The sequence below is a fragment of the Drosophila subpulchrella genome, chromosome X, assembly GCF_014743375.2.
Source record: "Drosophila subpulchrella strain 33 F10 #4 breed RU33 chromosome X, RU_Dsub_v1.1 Primary Assembly, whole genome shotgun sequence".
NCBI classification, from domain to species: Eukaryota; Metazoa; Arthropoda; class Insecta; order Diptera; family Drosophilidae; genus Drosophila; species Drosophila subpulchrella.
Window position 1 is genome coordinate 7,484,960 of NC_050613.1, and position 13,573 is coordinate 7,498,532.

General features: G+C 39.8%; 4 protein-coding genes across 5 annotated transcripts; 2 read left to right on the forward strand and 2 right to left on the reverse strand.

The window, feature by feature from the left end:
• The first annotated feature begins 1,994 nt into the window (after positions 1–1,994).
• LOC119557929 lies at positions 1,995–10,450 on the forward strand. Of its 2 annotated transcripts, none has more exons than XM_037870939.1 (4): positions 1,995–2,195; positions 8,088–8,235; positions 8,286–8,477; positions 9,716–10,450. In XM_037870939.1, exons 2-4 carry the CDS (start codon positions 8,104–8,106, stop codon positions 10,286–10,288), a joined length of 897 nt encoding a protein of 298 aa, XP_037726867.1. In that variant the 5' UTR covers positions 1,995–2,195; positions 8,088–8,103; the 3' UTR covers positions 10,289–10,450. The 2 variants fall into 2 exon arrangements, with proteins under 2 accessions (XP_037726867.1, XP_037726866.1); XM_037870938.1 differs by lacking the exon at positions 1,995–2,195 and adding an exon at positions 6,714–6,817.
• On the reverse strand, positions 2,751–5,333 carry LOC119557931. The gene is made up of 4 exons (XM_037870941.1): positions 5,141–5,333; positions 4,876–5,067; positions 3,495–3,980; positions 2,751–3,136 (listed from the first exon to the last, which is right to left on the reverse strand). The coding sequence occupies exons 1-4, from the start codon at positions 5,240–5,242 to the stop codon at positions 3,098–3,100; spliced, it is 819 nt and encodes a 272-aa protein (XP_037726869.1). The 5' UTR covers positions 5,243–5,333; the 3' UTR covers positions 2,751–3,097.
• On the reverse strand, positions 10,444–11,761 carry LOC119557930. The gene is made up of 2 exons (XM_037870940.1): positions 11,633–11,761; positions 10,444–11,565 (listed from the first exon to the last, which is right to left on the reverse strand). The coding sequence occupies exons 1-2, from the start codon at positions 11,659–11,661 to the stop codon at positions 10,674–10,676; spliced, it is 921 nt and encodes a 306-aa protein (XP_037726868.1). The 5' UTR covers positions 11,662–11,761; the 3' UTR covers positions 10,444–10,673.
• Positions 11,762–12,098: 337 nt separating this feature from the next.
• Positions 12,099–13,324, forward strand: LOC119556510 (putative glutathione-specific gamma-glutamylcyclotransferase 2). The gene has a single exon (XM_037868776.1). It carries the CDS (start codon positions 12,159–12,161, stop codon positions 13,104–13,106), a length of 948 nt encoding a protein of 315 aa, XP_037724704.1. The 5' UTR covers positions 12,099–12,158; the 3' UTR covers positions 13,107–13,324.
• Positions 13,325–13,573: the final 249 nt, after the last annotated feature.

A 13,573-nucleotide genomic window follows, 5' to 3' on the forward strand; every position in this document is an offset into this window, starting at 1 on the left:
ATGCTTATACTTGTATGCCTTTAATAACATTTTTTTTAACTATAAACTTGTACCAATGTTATTTTGATTTTTTTAAAACAAAATAATAATAATGTTATTTAATAAAATTCCTTTACTCCATAAACTGTATATCCTAACTCAAACGTTTTGATCTATTCTGATACCATCCAGTCCCTATAAGGCCGAATATACTAGATAGACTTATTCAAGCATTACAATAGGTATATATTACATTTGTCTGTACATATTAGTGATACAAACATGTATGAGTAATATTTATAACGTCTTATAAATTCATTTTTATACCCGTTACTCGTAGAGTAAAAGGGTATACTAGATTCGTCGGAAAGTATGTAACAGGCAGAAGGAAGCGTTTCCGACCCCATAAAGTATATATATTCTTGATCAGGATCACTAGCCGAGTCGATCTAGCCATGTCCGTCTGTCCGTCTGTCCGTCTGTCTGTCCGGATGAACGCTGAGATCTTGGAAACTATGAGAGCTAGGCTATTGAGATTTGGCGAGCAGATTCCTGAGCTTCTTACGCAGCGCAAGTTTGTTTCAGTAGAGTGCCACGCCCACTCTAACGCCCACAAACCGCCCAAAACTGTGGCTTCTACAGTTTTGATGCTAGAGTAAAAATTTAAACTGAAATGAATTGTTCTTAGCAATACCTATCGATTGGCTCAAAAAAAAGTTTGCCACGCCCACTTGGACGCCCACAAACTTCAAAAAATCGTAAGTATGAACGCGGATATCTCGGAAACTATCAAAGATAGAGTATTGGGATTTCAGATTTAGATTCCGTAGCTTTGTACGCAGGTCAGGTTTGTTATGCGAATATGCCACGCCCACTCTACCGCCCACAAACCGCCCAAGCCTGTGGCGCTCAAAATTTTTATGCTCGATAAAAAATTTTAACTGAAATGTATTGGTCTCGTCAATACCTATCGATTGATCCAAAAAAAAATTTGCCACGCCTACCCTAACGCCCACAATGCTTAAATCTGTCTTCCGCCGGTAGGTGGCGCATTTAAATCTCGCTTTGCTGCTTGCATATCTCCATTTACCTTTGGTCCCTTTAGCTGAGTAACGGGTATCTGATAGACGAGGTACTCGACTATAGCGTTCTTCCTTGTTTTTATTATAATATTGGCTTGAACAAATGCTGCAAGTGCTTTAATATTGTTAAATAATAATATTTAAATCTGATACCATCAACTCCATATAAGGCCGAATATATCAAGATACTTATTCTAATACATCCATAGAAAATCACTAAATTCGCATTCTAAGATCTATAGAAATTCGACTTGCGAAAGTAATGACTGTTTTGGGCCGCATAAGTATTTTAAAATAATAAAGTTTCCACAGAAAGCACTTGACTTTTTACAGGGGAGGAACTGAAAGTTACTCCGTGGCATTATATCCCAATTTCGGTTTAAATTTTTGCCTGCTGTGGCCCTGCCGGAGGGCAGGAATAATAAAAAAAAAAAGGGGAGTGGAAACGGGGAAACCGCAGTGGCAACTCGACATAATGATTGTGATCAGGGGCGATTATGACATCGTGGATGGGCACAGGACTCAGAGGATGCCACACACTTGACTTCCGGCTGAGGGGAGGGGGCTATGCCATATTGTGTGAAAATTTGTGTTGTGTGCTTCCATTGGTGGTGGGTGGTTTCCGGCAGCTTCCAGTTCCATTTTGTGATTAAAATGTTTGTCATTATCCGGTTGGAAAATTGTCACAAATTGTGTTTGTGCCGCGGGCCGTGCCACACTTGTTTATTTCTCCTTATCCCACAGGCACATCGCTATCTGGGCATCTTTATCCCTAATTGCCGCATTGTGTCCCATTGTGCGGCCATCGAACCTGCGATGGGATCTCGCCCACAGTCTCGAACCCCAACCGAGCCGAACAGGTTGGCTTTAACCAAAAAGCCCTCGGGAAAGTCGGGGTCTGAATCCACCGATCAGTTGCAATCTGTGGGGCAAACAATCAGTGGATCAGTGAGCGGCATAAAACTAAAGCTCTTTGATACTACACAAGTGTAATACATATTAAAAGCAAAAACGATATTCAACTGACCTGAATTTTGGCATATTTTAATAATATTTTATTATAAATAATAAAGTGTTAATTAATTGATTGACAGGGATTTTATACACCCTCAATTTTATTTTTAAAAATAATAGGTATGTAGACTTATTTCTTCTTATACCACCCTTATAAATATTTGCATTTGCAATATAAACACAAAAATCCTTATAAAGACGTTAAAAAATGGTATGCTTACTAAAAAAGCGATTTTCAACAGTAGTTCCCTTTCAGAATTATTGGATTTTAAAAAAGTTCTTAAAGTCTGTTCTAATATTTGATGAAAAATGTTTTCATGTGGCTCTGCATATTGGCATATTTAAATATATGGTGTTTTAAATAATATTTTGCTATAAATGACAGTGTTAATAAATTGACCAGATAAGAATTGATTACACACTCAATTAAAAAAAATATAATACACTAATAAAATAAGATATTAACCAGTCCCGAATTTCGGCTTATTCTAATAATATTTTGTTATAAATGATAGTCATTATTAATTGATTTACAAGGATTGAAAACATCCAGAATTTTAACAAAAAAAATAAAAGGTATGTGGATTTATTTCTTCTTCTACACATTTGCATACCATTATAAATAAAAAGTTCCTTATAAAAGCGTTAAAAAATTATGAATGCTGGAAAAGTCAGTTTATAGATCACAAAAAACTATTTTTTTATTTGAAGTAAAACATTGTTTTCTGTAAAAAAAATTTGAAAAGATTAAAAATCAAATCCAGTCTTAGCTTCGGTTTTGAAATATCTTCGATTTTGGGGGTCATGCTGGTGTGAGTTCCAAAGGTATGTTATCATCGTCCATTTATTGTCTTCCAGTTTATGACTATTTGGTTTGCAGAGTGCATTGAATATCACATGTTTTCAGTACATTTCTTGGTTTTTTATATATATTTTGTATACGGTTTTTAACAGGATCAGCCCTGTTTTTGGCGTTAAGTTCATCTCTTCTGTGTTTATTGAAAGGTTTTAAGTTTCACCTTTTAAATTATTGACATCATATTGTCGATAATTGTAGTTAGCTGGAATATTAAATTCAATATTAATAAAAATATTATTTTGCATTAAGACATTTCTGGACGACTATTAAATTTCCTTTAGTGATAAGGGATTTTTTAGTATAGATTTAGGACTTTGTATAAAATGAATTCGGAATAGATATTTCTGGACAACTTATATATAGCATTGTGTTCATTTTTGAACGATCATTAAATTATCTTCAGTGATAATGGATTTTTAAAGAAATTTGAATTTGCAAAACATTAGGTTGGATATACTTGTATTCATTTCCAAGCCACCATTAAATTTCCTGAGGTTATAATGGATGGATGGGATATATAGTTCTGGATAGATAGCATTTATGCTATGGCTTTGACTTACCTTTTCGGAATTTTCGCAGTATCCCAAAGGCATCTGCTCGGTGACCTCGAGAAACCAACTCTTGAGGGATATGGCGTTGGATTGGCTTATTTGAAAGAAGTGCTCCGGGTAGCCAGCTTCCAGGAGCTCCTTGTTATCGCACATGATGAGGCGAATCAGCAGTTCGACCGATTCTACCAAAGTGCTTAGCCCATCCAACTTCTCTTGCTTAGCTTCGTCCAAAATATCCTCGCCCCAATTGATCCGCTCGCGTGTCGGTAGTTTATCCACAGCTTTTACCAGCTCCTCAAGCTCGCGGTAGCGATGCATGGTGACCTCCAGAGCAGGCATTCTGCGACTCAGAATCTCCCACAGCAGGCAGACGGCCAGAGGACGACCTCGCCAAGAGCACTTCGAGAGCACGGAGGCCAATATGAAGAGGTTCTGCTCCTGGCAGGCATCCGATTCCTCCAGGTCAGTCAGCAGCTTCTCCACCAGAATGTGCACCTGGGGATTAAGCCTTGGGTTATTAACATATTACGAGTTATCTCGAATGATCCTATTTTAATGGGAGTTTTTCTTATACTATATAATTGAAATAATCCAAAAAATATATTAGCATTTCTTTTGCCATTCTATTATATTATTTATCTCTATGGAACCTATGGGAAAGGTACCACAGAGAGTCGCTGCTTTTGCATTAGTATATAACCATATCAGGTATATAACCATATTACAAGATATAATGAAAAATCCCATTTTAATAGGACTTGTCCAAAAATCTTTTTGGGCTATATACTTGAAATAATCCAAAAAGTTCATCCGCATTGCGTTCGCCCACAATGTTATGTACTAGAATGCCAGATAATGCCAAAGAAGAAATACTCAAGTACTTAATCTTAAGATAACGTTGAATTAAATTTTGGGAAATACATACATATATTAGAAAATCACATTCCTAGCCTATTGTAAAATGTTTTCTAAAGCAAAACAACACATAAATCATAAGAATATACAATCGGAAAAAATAATATCAACTTAAGGAAATAAAAAAAAAAGTGCATTACAAATGCATGGGAAACAAATCAAATATAAATGTATACAATTGTAGGACTACATAGACCATCATAAATATATGAACCTAAATATTAAAATTAAAAGTCTTCTGACATAGGGTTTATAAAGAGTTAATTAAATATAAAAAAATTATTGTAAGTCGGTTGAACAAACCGTGTAAGGGGATTCGATGAATTCTATATACATATACATATACCAAGTGGAAATTACTTAAGCATGTGTCATGTAATCAAGGATGGGGTATATATGTATGTATATTTTTTTGTACCAAAATCAAGTGATTCTATTGCTGGGATATGTATTTTCTTGGATTTATAATACTCACAGTCATGGGATGCACACATTCGATGACATTCAGAAATCGATTCATTAGTTTGGTGCGAAGCTTTCGCTCGAGGTCTGTCCCTTTGTGTTCCACCAAGATGAAGATGCAGAGTCCGGCCAACATCGGATGCACGGTGTCGAGATCCCAAAAGGCGGATCCCCGGAGTTGAATACTAAAATTACGAGCTACCTGCTGCACTTCCGAATTGGGATCGGTTATTTGTCCTGCTGGTTGTTGTATCACATGGGTACGCAAGCGCACTTACCTTGATTATATTCCCATTACCATTGTAATACTTCATGAATTGCGCGAGGAAAGTGCGTTTCACAAAGGGGTAAAGTAGACGTCGAACATTTAGAGCCCTCATTTTGCTGTTAAAGTTCCACTTATGTATTTCTGGGAAAATCAAGAAAATTCCTTTGCAAAATGTTTGACAAAGATTTCGATTAACCAGTATGGGAAAATATCAAATAATAAGGGCATTGCTGTCAAGTCAACCATTCCGGAACTGAACCACTTTGAACTTTTTTGAGGTTAGGAACCAAACTTTGAACCGGTGCGATGATTTGCTTTCTAGATGTGTTCACACTGTGTTTTTTACACTTTTAATTTTATAGGCTGTCCACACGATCATGTGTAATTTGTTATATAGGTATAAAGTGTATAAATTATAGATTTTTGATATTAGAAATTCCACCGTAATCATATCTCTGCATGAAAAACAATCCATAAAAATGCCCTTAAAAGCATCTTATTCCTATCAATAACTTCTCCAATTCTTTAGTCGCGACTCATTGATATGGATATTGCTCAGATGACAAAAATTCGTTATAATTGAAGGGGTGGATCGTTTCTGATTTCACTTGCACTGCGGCTATCATTTACATACAAATCTTATACTTGGCATTTGTGTAAACAACAACTTCATTAGTAAACAAAAAGGAAACCGCCCACAGGAGAGGTTGGGGTGGATGTTTATAAAACCCAAAACCCAAATCCGCAGCCGAATCTAAAACCCAAAAACTCGATTCCCTTTCAAATGCCACAAATCAGCGAATAATGACATGAAAATCTGTTGGCTTTTGTCAGGCCCCGCGGCCTAAAAAGCTTCAGAAATGGGAAATGCGTTGGCTGGGGGTGGGTTGGAAAAGTGTTGAGAGAAGTGGGGTGGACAATTTGCCTTAAATTAGGCGTAAAATTCACAGATTGGCTGCAAACACCGCACACAAGCGACTCATCAGGTCGGTCCACCCCAAAAATTAAAGGGTAGCTGTTCGCCACTTGTCATCATCATCTAGATTATTATTATCATCGTCATCAGAAGCGAACCCGATATGATTGTTAGTATTTATAACCACAGTTGAACATCCATAAGACGGAATGGGCTGCAATTGAGCTTTGGTATGGCTTACTATGTATCAGTAAGATAATAAACACTTAGCTTATTTATGCTGATATTAATTTCTTACCTTATATTTATATAACTTAATATTTTCTTTGCATCAAATATTTGATTTATGTAACATTATTATTCAAAAAATTCCCCTTTTCAAATTCTCATCAAAAATGCAAAATACATACATATTTCATCAAGGGCTGTTTTACTGTAATTGGCCTGAGTTTCGATTTGTTTCTTTAACTTGTCGAGCAACCCTTGCTAATTGAGCACTTTTATATTGTTTAATTAAAAGGGGATTGAAATTTGAAATTGTGTTTTTACACTTGTCGGTGATCCGATCATTACCGATCGTTATCGATAATTGGCATGCCAAGCAGTGGAAACTGCTTGACAACGTAACCTTTTGCACTAAGCTTAAGTGAGGTTATGTTGCGGAAAGAGAGGTTAGGTTGGCTACCTTTTGCCATTGCATTTATATGTGTGTATAAACAAATACATGTGCATAATTAAAAAAAAAAATAAAAGCGTAACACGCACACAAAGGTAACGGTGTCTTGGCTAAAAAAGTTGTTAATCTTTTCATGCCGACGCATAATTAAAATGTGAATATGGAAATTTCAATGGGATTCTGTGCAAAATATGCCCCAAAAAAATAAATAGGGAGTAAAAAAGGAAAAGAGGCGATAAAAAGGCAAAAGAAAGGAAAGAAAAGACCAAGCTAAAGAGATGGAGACACACACACAAACACACACAGCAACTTAACGGTTTGCTGCTGCTATGGCCATCTCGCTTTCACCTTTTGCGCTTTTTACCGCCTGTTTTTCTGTGTATATGTGTGTGTGTGCAAGTAATTGCGAAATATGAAATATGAATGCATAATGAGCAGATATTTCCCAAGTACGCAAGAAACTTCAAGCGGCAGTGGGCGTGGCAGGCGCAAAGGAAGGAGGCGGAAACGGAGGCCAGGTGACTTTTATGCTAAAATGCGCACATCGCGCGTGCATTTGCATTTTGCCAGCCTTTTCGAGCAGTGCAAGGACAAGCACACATACACACATAAGCAAAAGCAAGCGGACAAACACACACACACATACGTATGAAAAATCTTAACCACAGTAAATATCCATTAATTCAATTTATCTGAGTTATTAAGTTAAAGTTATTTTTTAACTATTTTCCCAAACTAGGTTGAATTTTTGAGAATAAAAATAATAATTTTGGAAAAACTGACAATCAAACTCTTACGGCAAACTATCTACATACATATGTACAAATAGTGTTCGAAATAAAAACCTCTTACATTTTTTTAAAAATATATTTGTTTTAATGATTCTTATTAAAATTTGACTTTAAATAAATACATTTTTAATAAAACTTTAAGCGGTTTCATTATAATGATGATACCAATCAATTGCTAATTTCAAAGAAAAGCAATTTTTTTTAATGCCAATATTGCCCCCTGGTTTCCTGCGTCCCTGATCCCAGAAATTCAGAAACGATCTATCTTAAATGTAGTTATAAATATGCAAAATGTTTTTTATTTATAAATTCATATTCATAGACAATAATCATTTTTCTGCTTTTGATAAATATTTTTATTTTTATTTTATGGTACCTTTTTATGGGTTTTACTGTATTCGTCTTGCTCAAACGGGAGCCAAGTTAGGTTGGAAAACATGTCAAAATGTTGGGTAGCTCATTAAAATAGCGTTGGCCATTTGCACACGTCTTTCAGTCACTAATTTTCCGGGAAGGAGGGATATCGCTGAAGGCCCCATTTTTCCTGTCCATGAGTAACACATCCTCTTTCCAGTTTGCAACCAAATCAAATGGAGGAACTCGCCATGAATCATATGGTGCGGCCCCAGGGCTTCAGTTTGGAAGAACTGCGTCAGACCTTGGGTCACTCCATCATTCGGGGACAATGCTATTTTATCTATGGCACCACCAATATACTGGAGGTGAGTGACTTGAGGTGTACATAGGGATTGGTATCAATGTTTTGCTCTAGGTAATTGCAGGGTTCAATGAACTGCTCAACCGGGAGGAGATTGAGTTCGGAGCGGAGCACCTGGCTCCGGTTTATGTGACCGGTATGATGGTTTATCTACTGCATCACGAGGATCTGGCGGCCACCCAGGTGAAGAGAACCCTCTTCCTGCAGAGATGCTTCGATTATATGGCCTGCACCGAGGAAACCCATGTAAGTCGGCTGGATTTGAATCCGAAATTTCCCAATTTCGAACTGCATAAAATGTTGAATGATTCTTTTAATAAATAGATATCAAATAAATTAAATAAAACCTTGAAACTTTTTGAATATAAACTAATTTGACATGGTATGAAACCTTGTGTTTTTTAATCCTTAAAGTTTACATTTCACAAAAAATACTGGTTTCGAGAATGAAAATATGGAAAATGATAAAAAATAATTTTTTTGTTGTTATACTCTTGCAGAGGGTATAAGGATTCCAGTCATAAGTTTCCAACGTAGTGAATGAGACGTTTCCGCCCCTATAAGGGATATATTTTCTTGATCAACATCACTAGACGAGTCGATCTAACCATGTCCGCCTGTCCGTCCGTCTGTCCGTTTGTCCCTTTCTACGCAAACTAGTCTCTCAGTTTTAAAGTTATCGGGATAAAACCTTTCCAAACGTCGTATTTCTATTGCAGGTAGTATATAATTCGGATCGAGTAGGATCAGACAACTATATCCTATAGCTTCTATAGGAGTGTTAAAAAAAATAATTTTAAAAATATATAAATTCGGTGTATTTTAACATATTAACTTCTACTCTTGTGGAAAATCATTCTTATAATATTTCAGAATTTCGAATAAAATTGAAAAACAATCGGTCCACTTTATCATATAGCTCCCATAGGAACGAGCGGATAATTAATCTTAAAATAATACAAAGACAGTTATATTAAGTTTTTGGTAAACATATACGGTAGTGTTTTGAAATGGAACATAATCTTAATATGTCTATAATTAGTTTTTAGTTTTCTAAAAATCGGAAAGCTCTGTTCATACAATGCTCCCACGGGAACGACCTGCAAGGGTATAGAAACTTGCAAACTTCGGAGCTTCCTTTCTTCTTTAAATATAATACGAATCAACGATATTTTAATAAAAGAAGAGCTTGTTGTGGATAAGATACGTTTTACTAGATTTCCAATAATTCGATATTTTAAATATTGGAGTATGACAGACATAGACTCCAAAAAAGAAAATGTACATACTTCATAACATTACCGCAATATATATTTTTGAAGATAGATAGGGCCGAGAGTTTAAAATCCACCTAGAAAATCTTATAAAATGATTTAGTAAAAAATTAGTAAAAATTGTTAGATTATGGCAAGCTATGTATTTCATATTTTTGGTGTTTCCCCTGCTTATATGTATATCGTCTACTCTTTCTGTTCCCCCAACAGATCCACCAGGTGTGCATTTGTATGCTGAGCCTATTGAATGCCAACAATTCGAGCATAATGCTCAATTTGATCCATTGCTGCCGCGTGGCCAGTCCCCTGAGCACGATGGCCCGCGTGGTGGGCAACTGCCTGCTCTGGGCCATGTTGGATCACCTCTCGGATTTGGGCCTGGACTCGCACCGTTTGCGCCCGGCTGGGACTCTACTCCTCGTCGTCGCGGTGGTGAATCCCCGTACCTACGTGCAGTCCTATCTGCATGCCCTGCATCTGGTGGTCCGCCTGATATCCAGTCTCCTGCTGGTTGGACCCCTCGGTGGACATGGCCAGCAGCTCTGCCAGGAGGCTGGTGTGCCGGGTGACCTGATGAAACTGGCCAAGGAGGACTCCTCGATTCTGGTACGCTGGCTAATCGTTATCGTTGAGGAATTGCGTCCCCAAATGGTGCAGAACGAGGATTTGGGGCACCTGCATGAGCGTCTGGTGCTCTTGGAGGCCATATGTGAGCTTATGCAACTCCTGCATGGCCATTTGGTCAAGTGCCACCAAGAAAAACCCGAACTGACCCTAAATTAGCACAAAGGTTGTCAGAAAAATACAAATACGTTTAACTGGATGTCATTTTTATAAACAAAAGAAAAACCTTTTTTTTAAAGTAATATCAATTGCCAACCAGTTTTTTTCTGTAATACAAAAATATAGTTTCCTCAAATAAAAATCTGAGTTTATGCTTTAAAGCTAAACATTTGGTGATTTTAATGTGTATAATAAAAAAGCTCTAGCTTTTGATACAAAACTTACTTGGAAAACTCTAGATTTACTAGATTTAAGTGATTAACAATTCTACTCTTAAAGCACTGAGCGTGTAAGCTTAAGTTCAAAATGCTCTGGAAATCATCCGGATAGTGCTCGCATATTGGGTCAATCTTCCCCTGCATCTTAGCAATGGATCCAGGAGACTTTACTCATCCAAAACGGAGTCCAGCCACTGCTCCACTTCGTTCTTGCTGGCCGCCGAGGAAGGAGTGGCCGGCTGCACCATGGGCATGGGCATGGGCATGGTGATGGGCCCTATCCCAGAGCCCATATCAAGTTGCTTGTTGGTCATGGCCAGGAGCTCGTCGAGTTCATCGGGTTCAGCAGAGGGGATAGCTGCAGCTGGTTTCTCCGCCGCTGCAGGTGCTGCCTCCTTGTTCGATTTAGCTGAGGCCACTCGGGATTTGGGGCCGCCGCCATTGGAATCCTTTAGGATGTGCTGCTGGTAAACAGCCTCGGCTCTTTCGGCGGCCTCCTCCTGGGCCACGATCTGCGCCCTTGTGAACATGGACGCGGGATAATCCATGCGCTTGTAAAAGGGAATCGTTTGCAGGCCCGCATTAAGGCGGGTTAGGTTCAGGGTAAAGTAGCCACTGGCGGCCTTGGTGTGCAGCTTGGTCTGGCCCTCGGCCACGTTGGCCCACTCCCGTTCCGAACCGAAGGTGAAGTGCCCGCCGCCGAGAGTGGGAAACTGGGCCAACTGCTGGAAGTCACCTGCACGCAGTTGGGCACGGGCATTCTCATCGATGGGTGCGCCATCCAGGCCCAGCTGCTCCACATCGTCAGTGTCGCTGGGCAGGGTTTCCAGCAGATCCCGGTTCCTTTGGGGGGCCAACGAAGAGCGACCTGCGCCTACGCCTCCACCGCCGCCACCGGATTGCCAATTGCCACGCCTGGGGAACCTTGGCTCATCGCTGGAGTCGGCCACATCCACCATGCTGCGACGCGAGGTGGGCGGTGGGGAGCCCGACGAGGTGGTGGATCGTCCTTGATCCTTTTTGTGATGATGATTGTACTGCTTCATGTTCCTGCGCTTCCTGCCAAGGGGAATAATAGTAGGAATTAGATTGACTGGACTGGCTATCGCGGTTACGTTGCACTTACTCCTTGGATCGATCGTCCTTGCCGGACATTTTGATGGGGGTTGTGTGGTTTCCGGGGTGTTATTTCTCAGGTAATTCCGATTCAAAATCGGTTTGTTTACGCCTGCGGTGGCGAAGAAGGAGCGAGCGGGATGGAGATAGCCACAAACAGCTGTTCGTTGAACAGAGAGCAGGGTTGTCAGGCTAGCATTTTGTAGACCACTCTTAAGCTGTATATAAAACTAATAAATATTTAATGATATAGAATAATAATATTAAACTGGAATAATACCATGAACTCTTTTTTAATTATTTATTATTATATAATTCTTTTTTTTTGTGTACATATTTAGTTGCTCTCAGCCTTGAATAACTAAAAGTGCAAACTTATTTTGAAACAGTAATTTAAGTTACCACCAAACACCCTGACAACCCTTTAAGGCTACCAACAGCTGACAGCGATAACTCTTCACTTATCGATAGACTGTCAAGCCAAATTAATAATTCTTTTTTTTTAATTATTTGGCGAACGAAGCACGGCAGCTGGAATGTTGGGCTTTCTGCAGGCACTGCAAGGCAGCGGATCCGGGGCGGAGCAACTGCCCGGCGACATATACACCGAGTTCTTCGCGGACATCCTGCAGGCGGCCAGGGAAAATGGATGCAAGCCGGAGGATCAGGAAAAAACGCAGGGATTCTACATGCTGCGCAGCTTCGACACGGAGAACAGCAATCAATTGGAGCCGCCGGCGGCCTCGGATGAGGATGCCTGGATCTTTGGCTACGGGTCGCTGGTGTGGAAGGCGGATTTTCCGTACATAGACCGCCGGCGCGGATTTGTTTGGGGCTTCAAGCGCCGCTTTTACCAGCACAGCATCGATCATCGTGGAATTCCAGAACGTCCTGGTCGCGTGGTCACTCTACTGCCGGGCGATCCTGACCAGGATCGCGTCTATGGCGTGGCATATCGCATTGCCGCGAGTCAAAAGGGCGCTGTGCTGGATCATCTGGATTACAGGGAGAAGAATGGCTACGAGCGTTGCAGCTTGGAGTTCCACGAGTATTCGAATACCACCGCTGGCGGTGGCGGCAAACCCATCCAGGTGATCATGTACGTGGCCACGCAGGCGAACGACTCGTATGCCGGCCATGTCTGGCAAGTGCCCTGCATCGCGAAGCAAATCTTCAGCTCTGCTGGACCCAGCGGACCCAATCGCGAGTACCTGTTCAATCTGGCCACCGCCATGGATCAGCTCTTTCCCGGTGCCGTGGACGAGCACTTGGAGGAGCTGGTGGCCTGCGTGAGGCGTTACATTGCCGAGGATGAGCCCGAGCTGATGCGGCATGCCCTGTTGCAAGAGATCGCCGGGATTCTAAAGGAGGAGCAGCTGGCCGAGCAGGCTCAGCGTCTGGAGGAGCTGCTGGAACGATGCCAGCAGCCTGGCGGACGCGAGTGGCTGCTCCACGGGGCTCTGCAGCCCAAGAGAGAGGCGTGACCCCCACCTATTCCACTAGAGAATTACTATTTATATTAAATGCCTTAAATGAGCCTGGGCTGGGTGTTTTTCGCTGATGCACCATTCCAAATAGACCGATTATAATGACGTGGTACGGAGATTTTTGACTAATCAGGGACCCTTGGTATCATAATTAGTATTGTGATTTAAAATCAATGATTTAAAAAATATTTATTTTAAATATTAATGACAATAAACAGATGTTCTTTGTAATTGATAAAACCACAAATGAAATTGTGATTTAAAATTAATAAACTGATATCAATTAACAAATGGGATTGATTTTTAAATGGTTAATAGAACGAATAACTTATTACAGTCACGTTGCAAACTTAAGAACTAAGTAATATACATATACAACATATTTATAATTTCTATAAGGAACACGCTTTTGGCCGGATGATTCGCATAAATCTGCGCTGATAGTAAAATGAAAATCTAATCTA

What these genes read in the sequence shown, in the direction of transcription:
- LOC119557929 (XM_037870938.1), top strand. Translation starts at nt 6,771, where the DNA reads ATGTGCATAATTAAAAAAAAAAATAAAAGCGTAACACGCACACAAAG. An exon ending in AGCGTAACACGCACACAAAG is followed by an intron (nt 6,818 to 8,087) that starts GTAACGGTGTCT and finishes TCCTCTTTCCAG; the next exon opens with TTTGCAACCAAATCAAATGG. An exon ending in CCTGCACCGAGGAAACCCAT is followed by an intron (nt 8,478 to 9,715) that starts GTAAGTCGGCTG and finishes TTCCCCCAACAG; the next exon opens with ATCCACCAGGTGTGCATTTG.
- LOC119557931 (XM_037870941.1), bottom strand. Translation starts at nt 5,242, where the DNA reads ATGAGGGCTCTAAATGTTCGACGTCTACTTTACCCCTTTGTGAAACGC. An exon ending in GTAATGGGAATATAATCAAG is followed by an intron (nt 5,068 to 5,140) that starts GTAAGTGCGCTT and finishes TCGGAAGTGCAG; the next exon opens with CAGGTAGCTCGTAATTTTAG. An exon ending in ACTGCGAAAATTCCGAAAAG is followed by an intron (nt 3,137 to 3,494) that starts GTAAGTCAAAGC and finishes TTAATATTCCAG; the next exon opens with CTAACTACAATTATCGACAA.
- LOC119556510 (XM_037868776.1), top strand. Translation starts at nt 12,159, where the DNA reads ATGTTGGGCTTTCTGCAGGCACTGCAAGGCAGCGGATCCGGGGCGGAG.
- LOC119557930 (XM_037870940.1), bottom strand. Translation starts at nt 11,661, where the DNA reads ATGTCCGGCAAGGACGATCGATCCAAGGA. An exon ending in AAGGACGATCGATCCAAGGA is followed by an intron (nt 11,566 to 11,632) that starts GTAAGTGCAACG and finishes TCCCCTTGGCAG; the next exon opens with GAAGCGCAGGAACATGAAGC.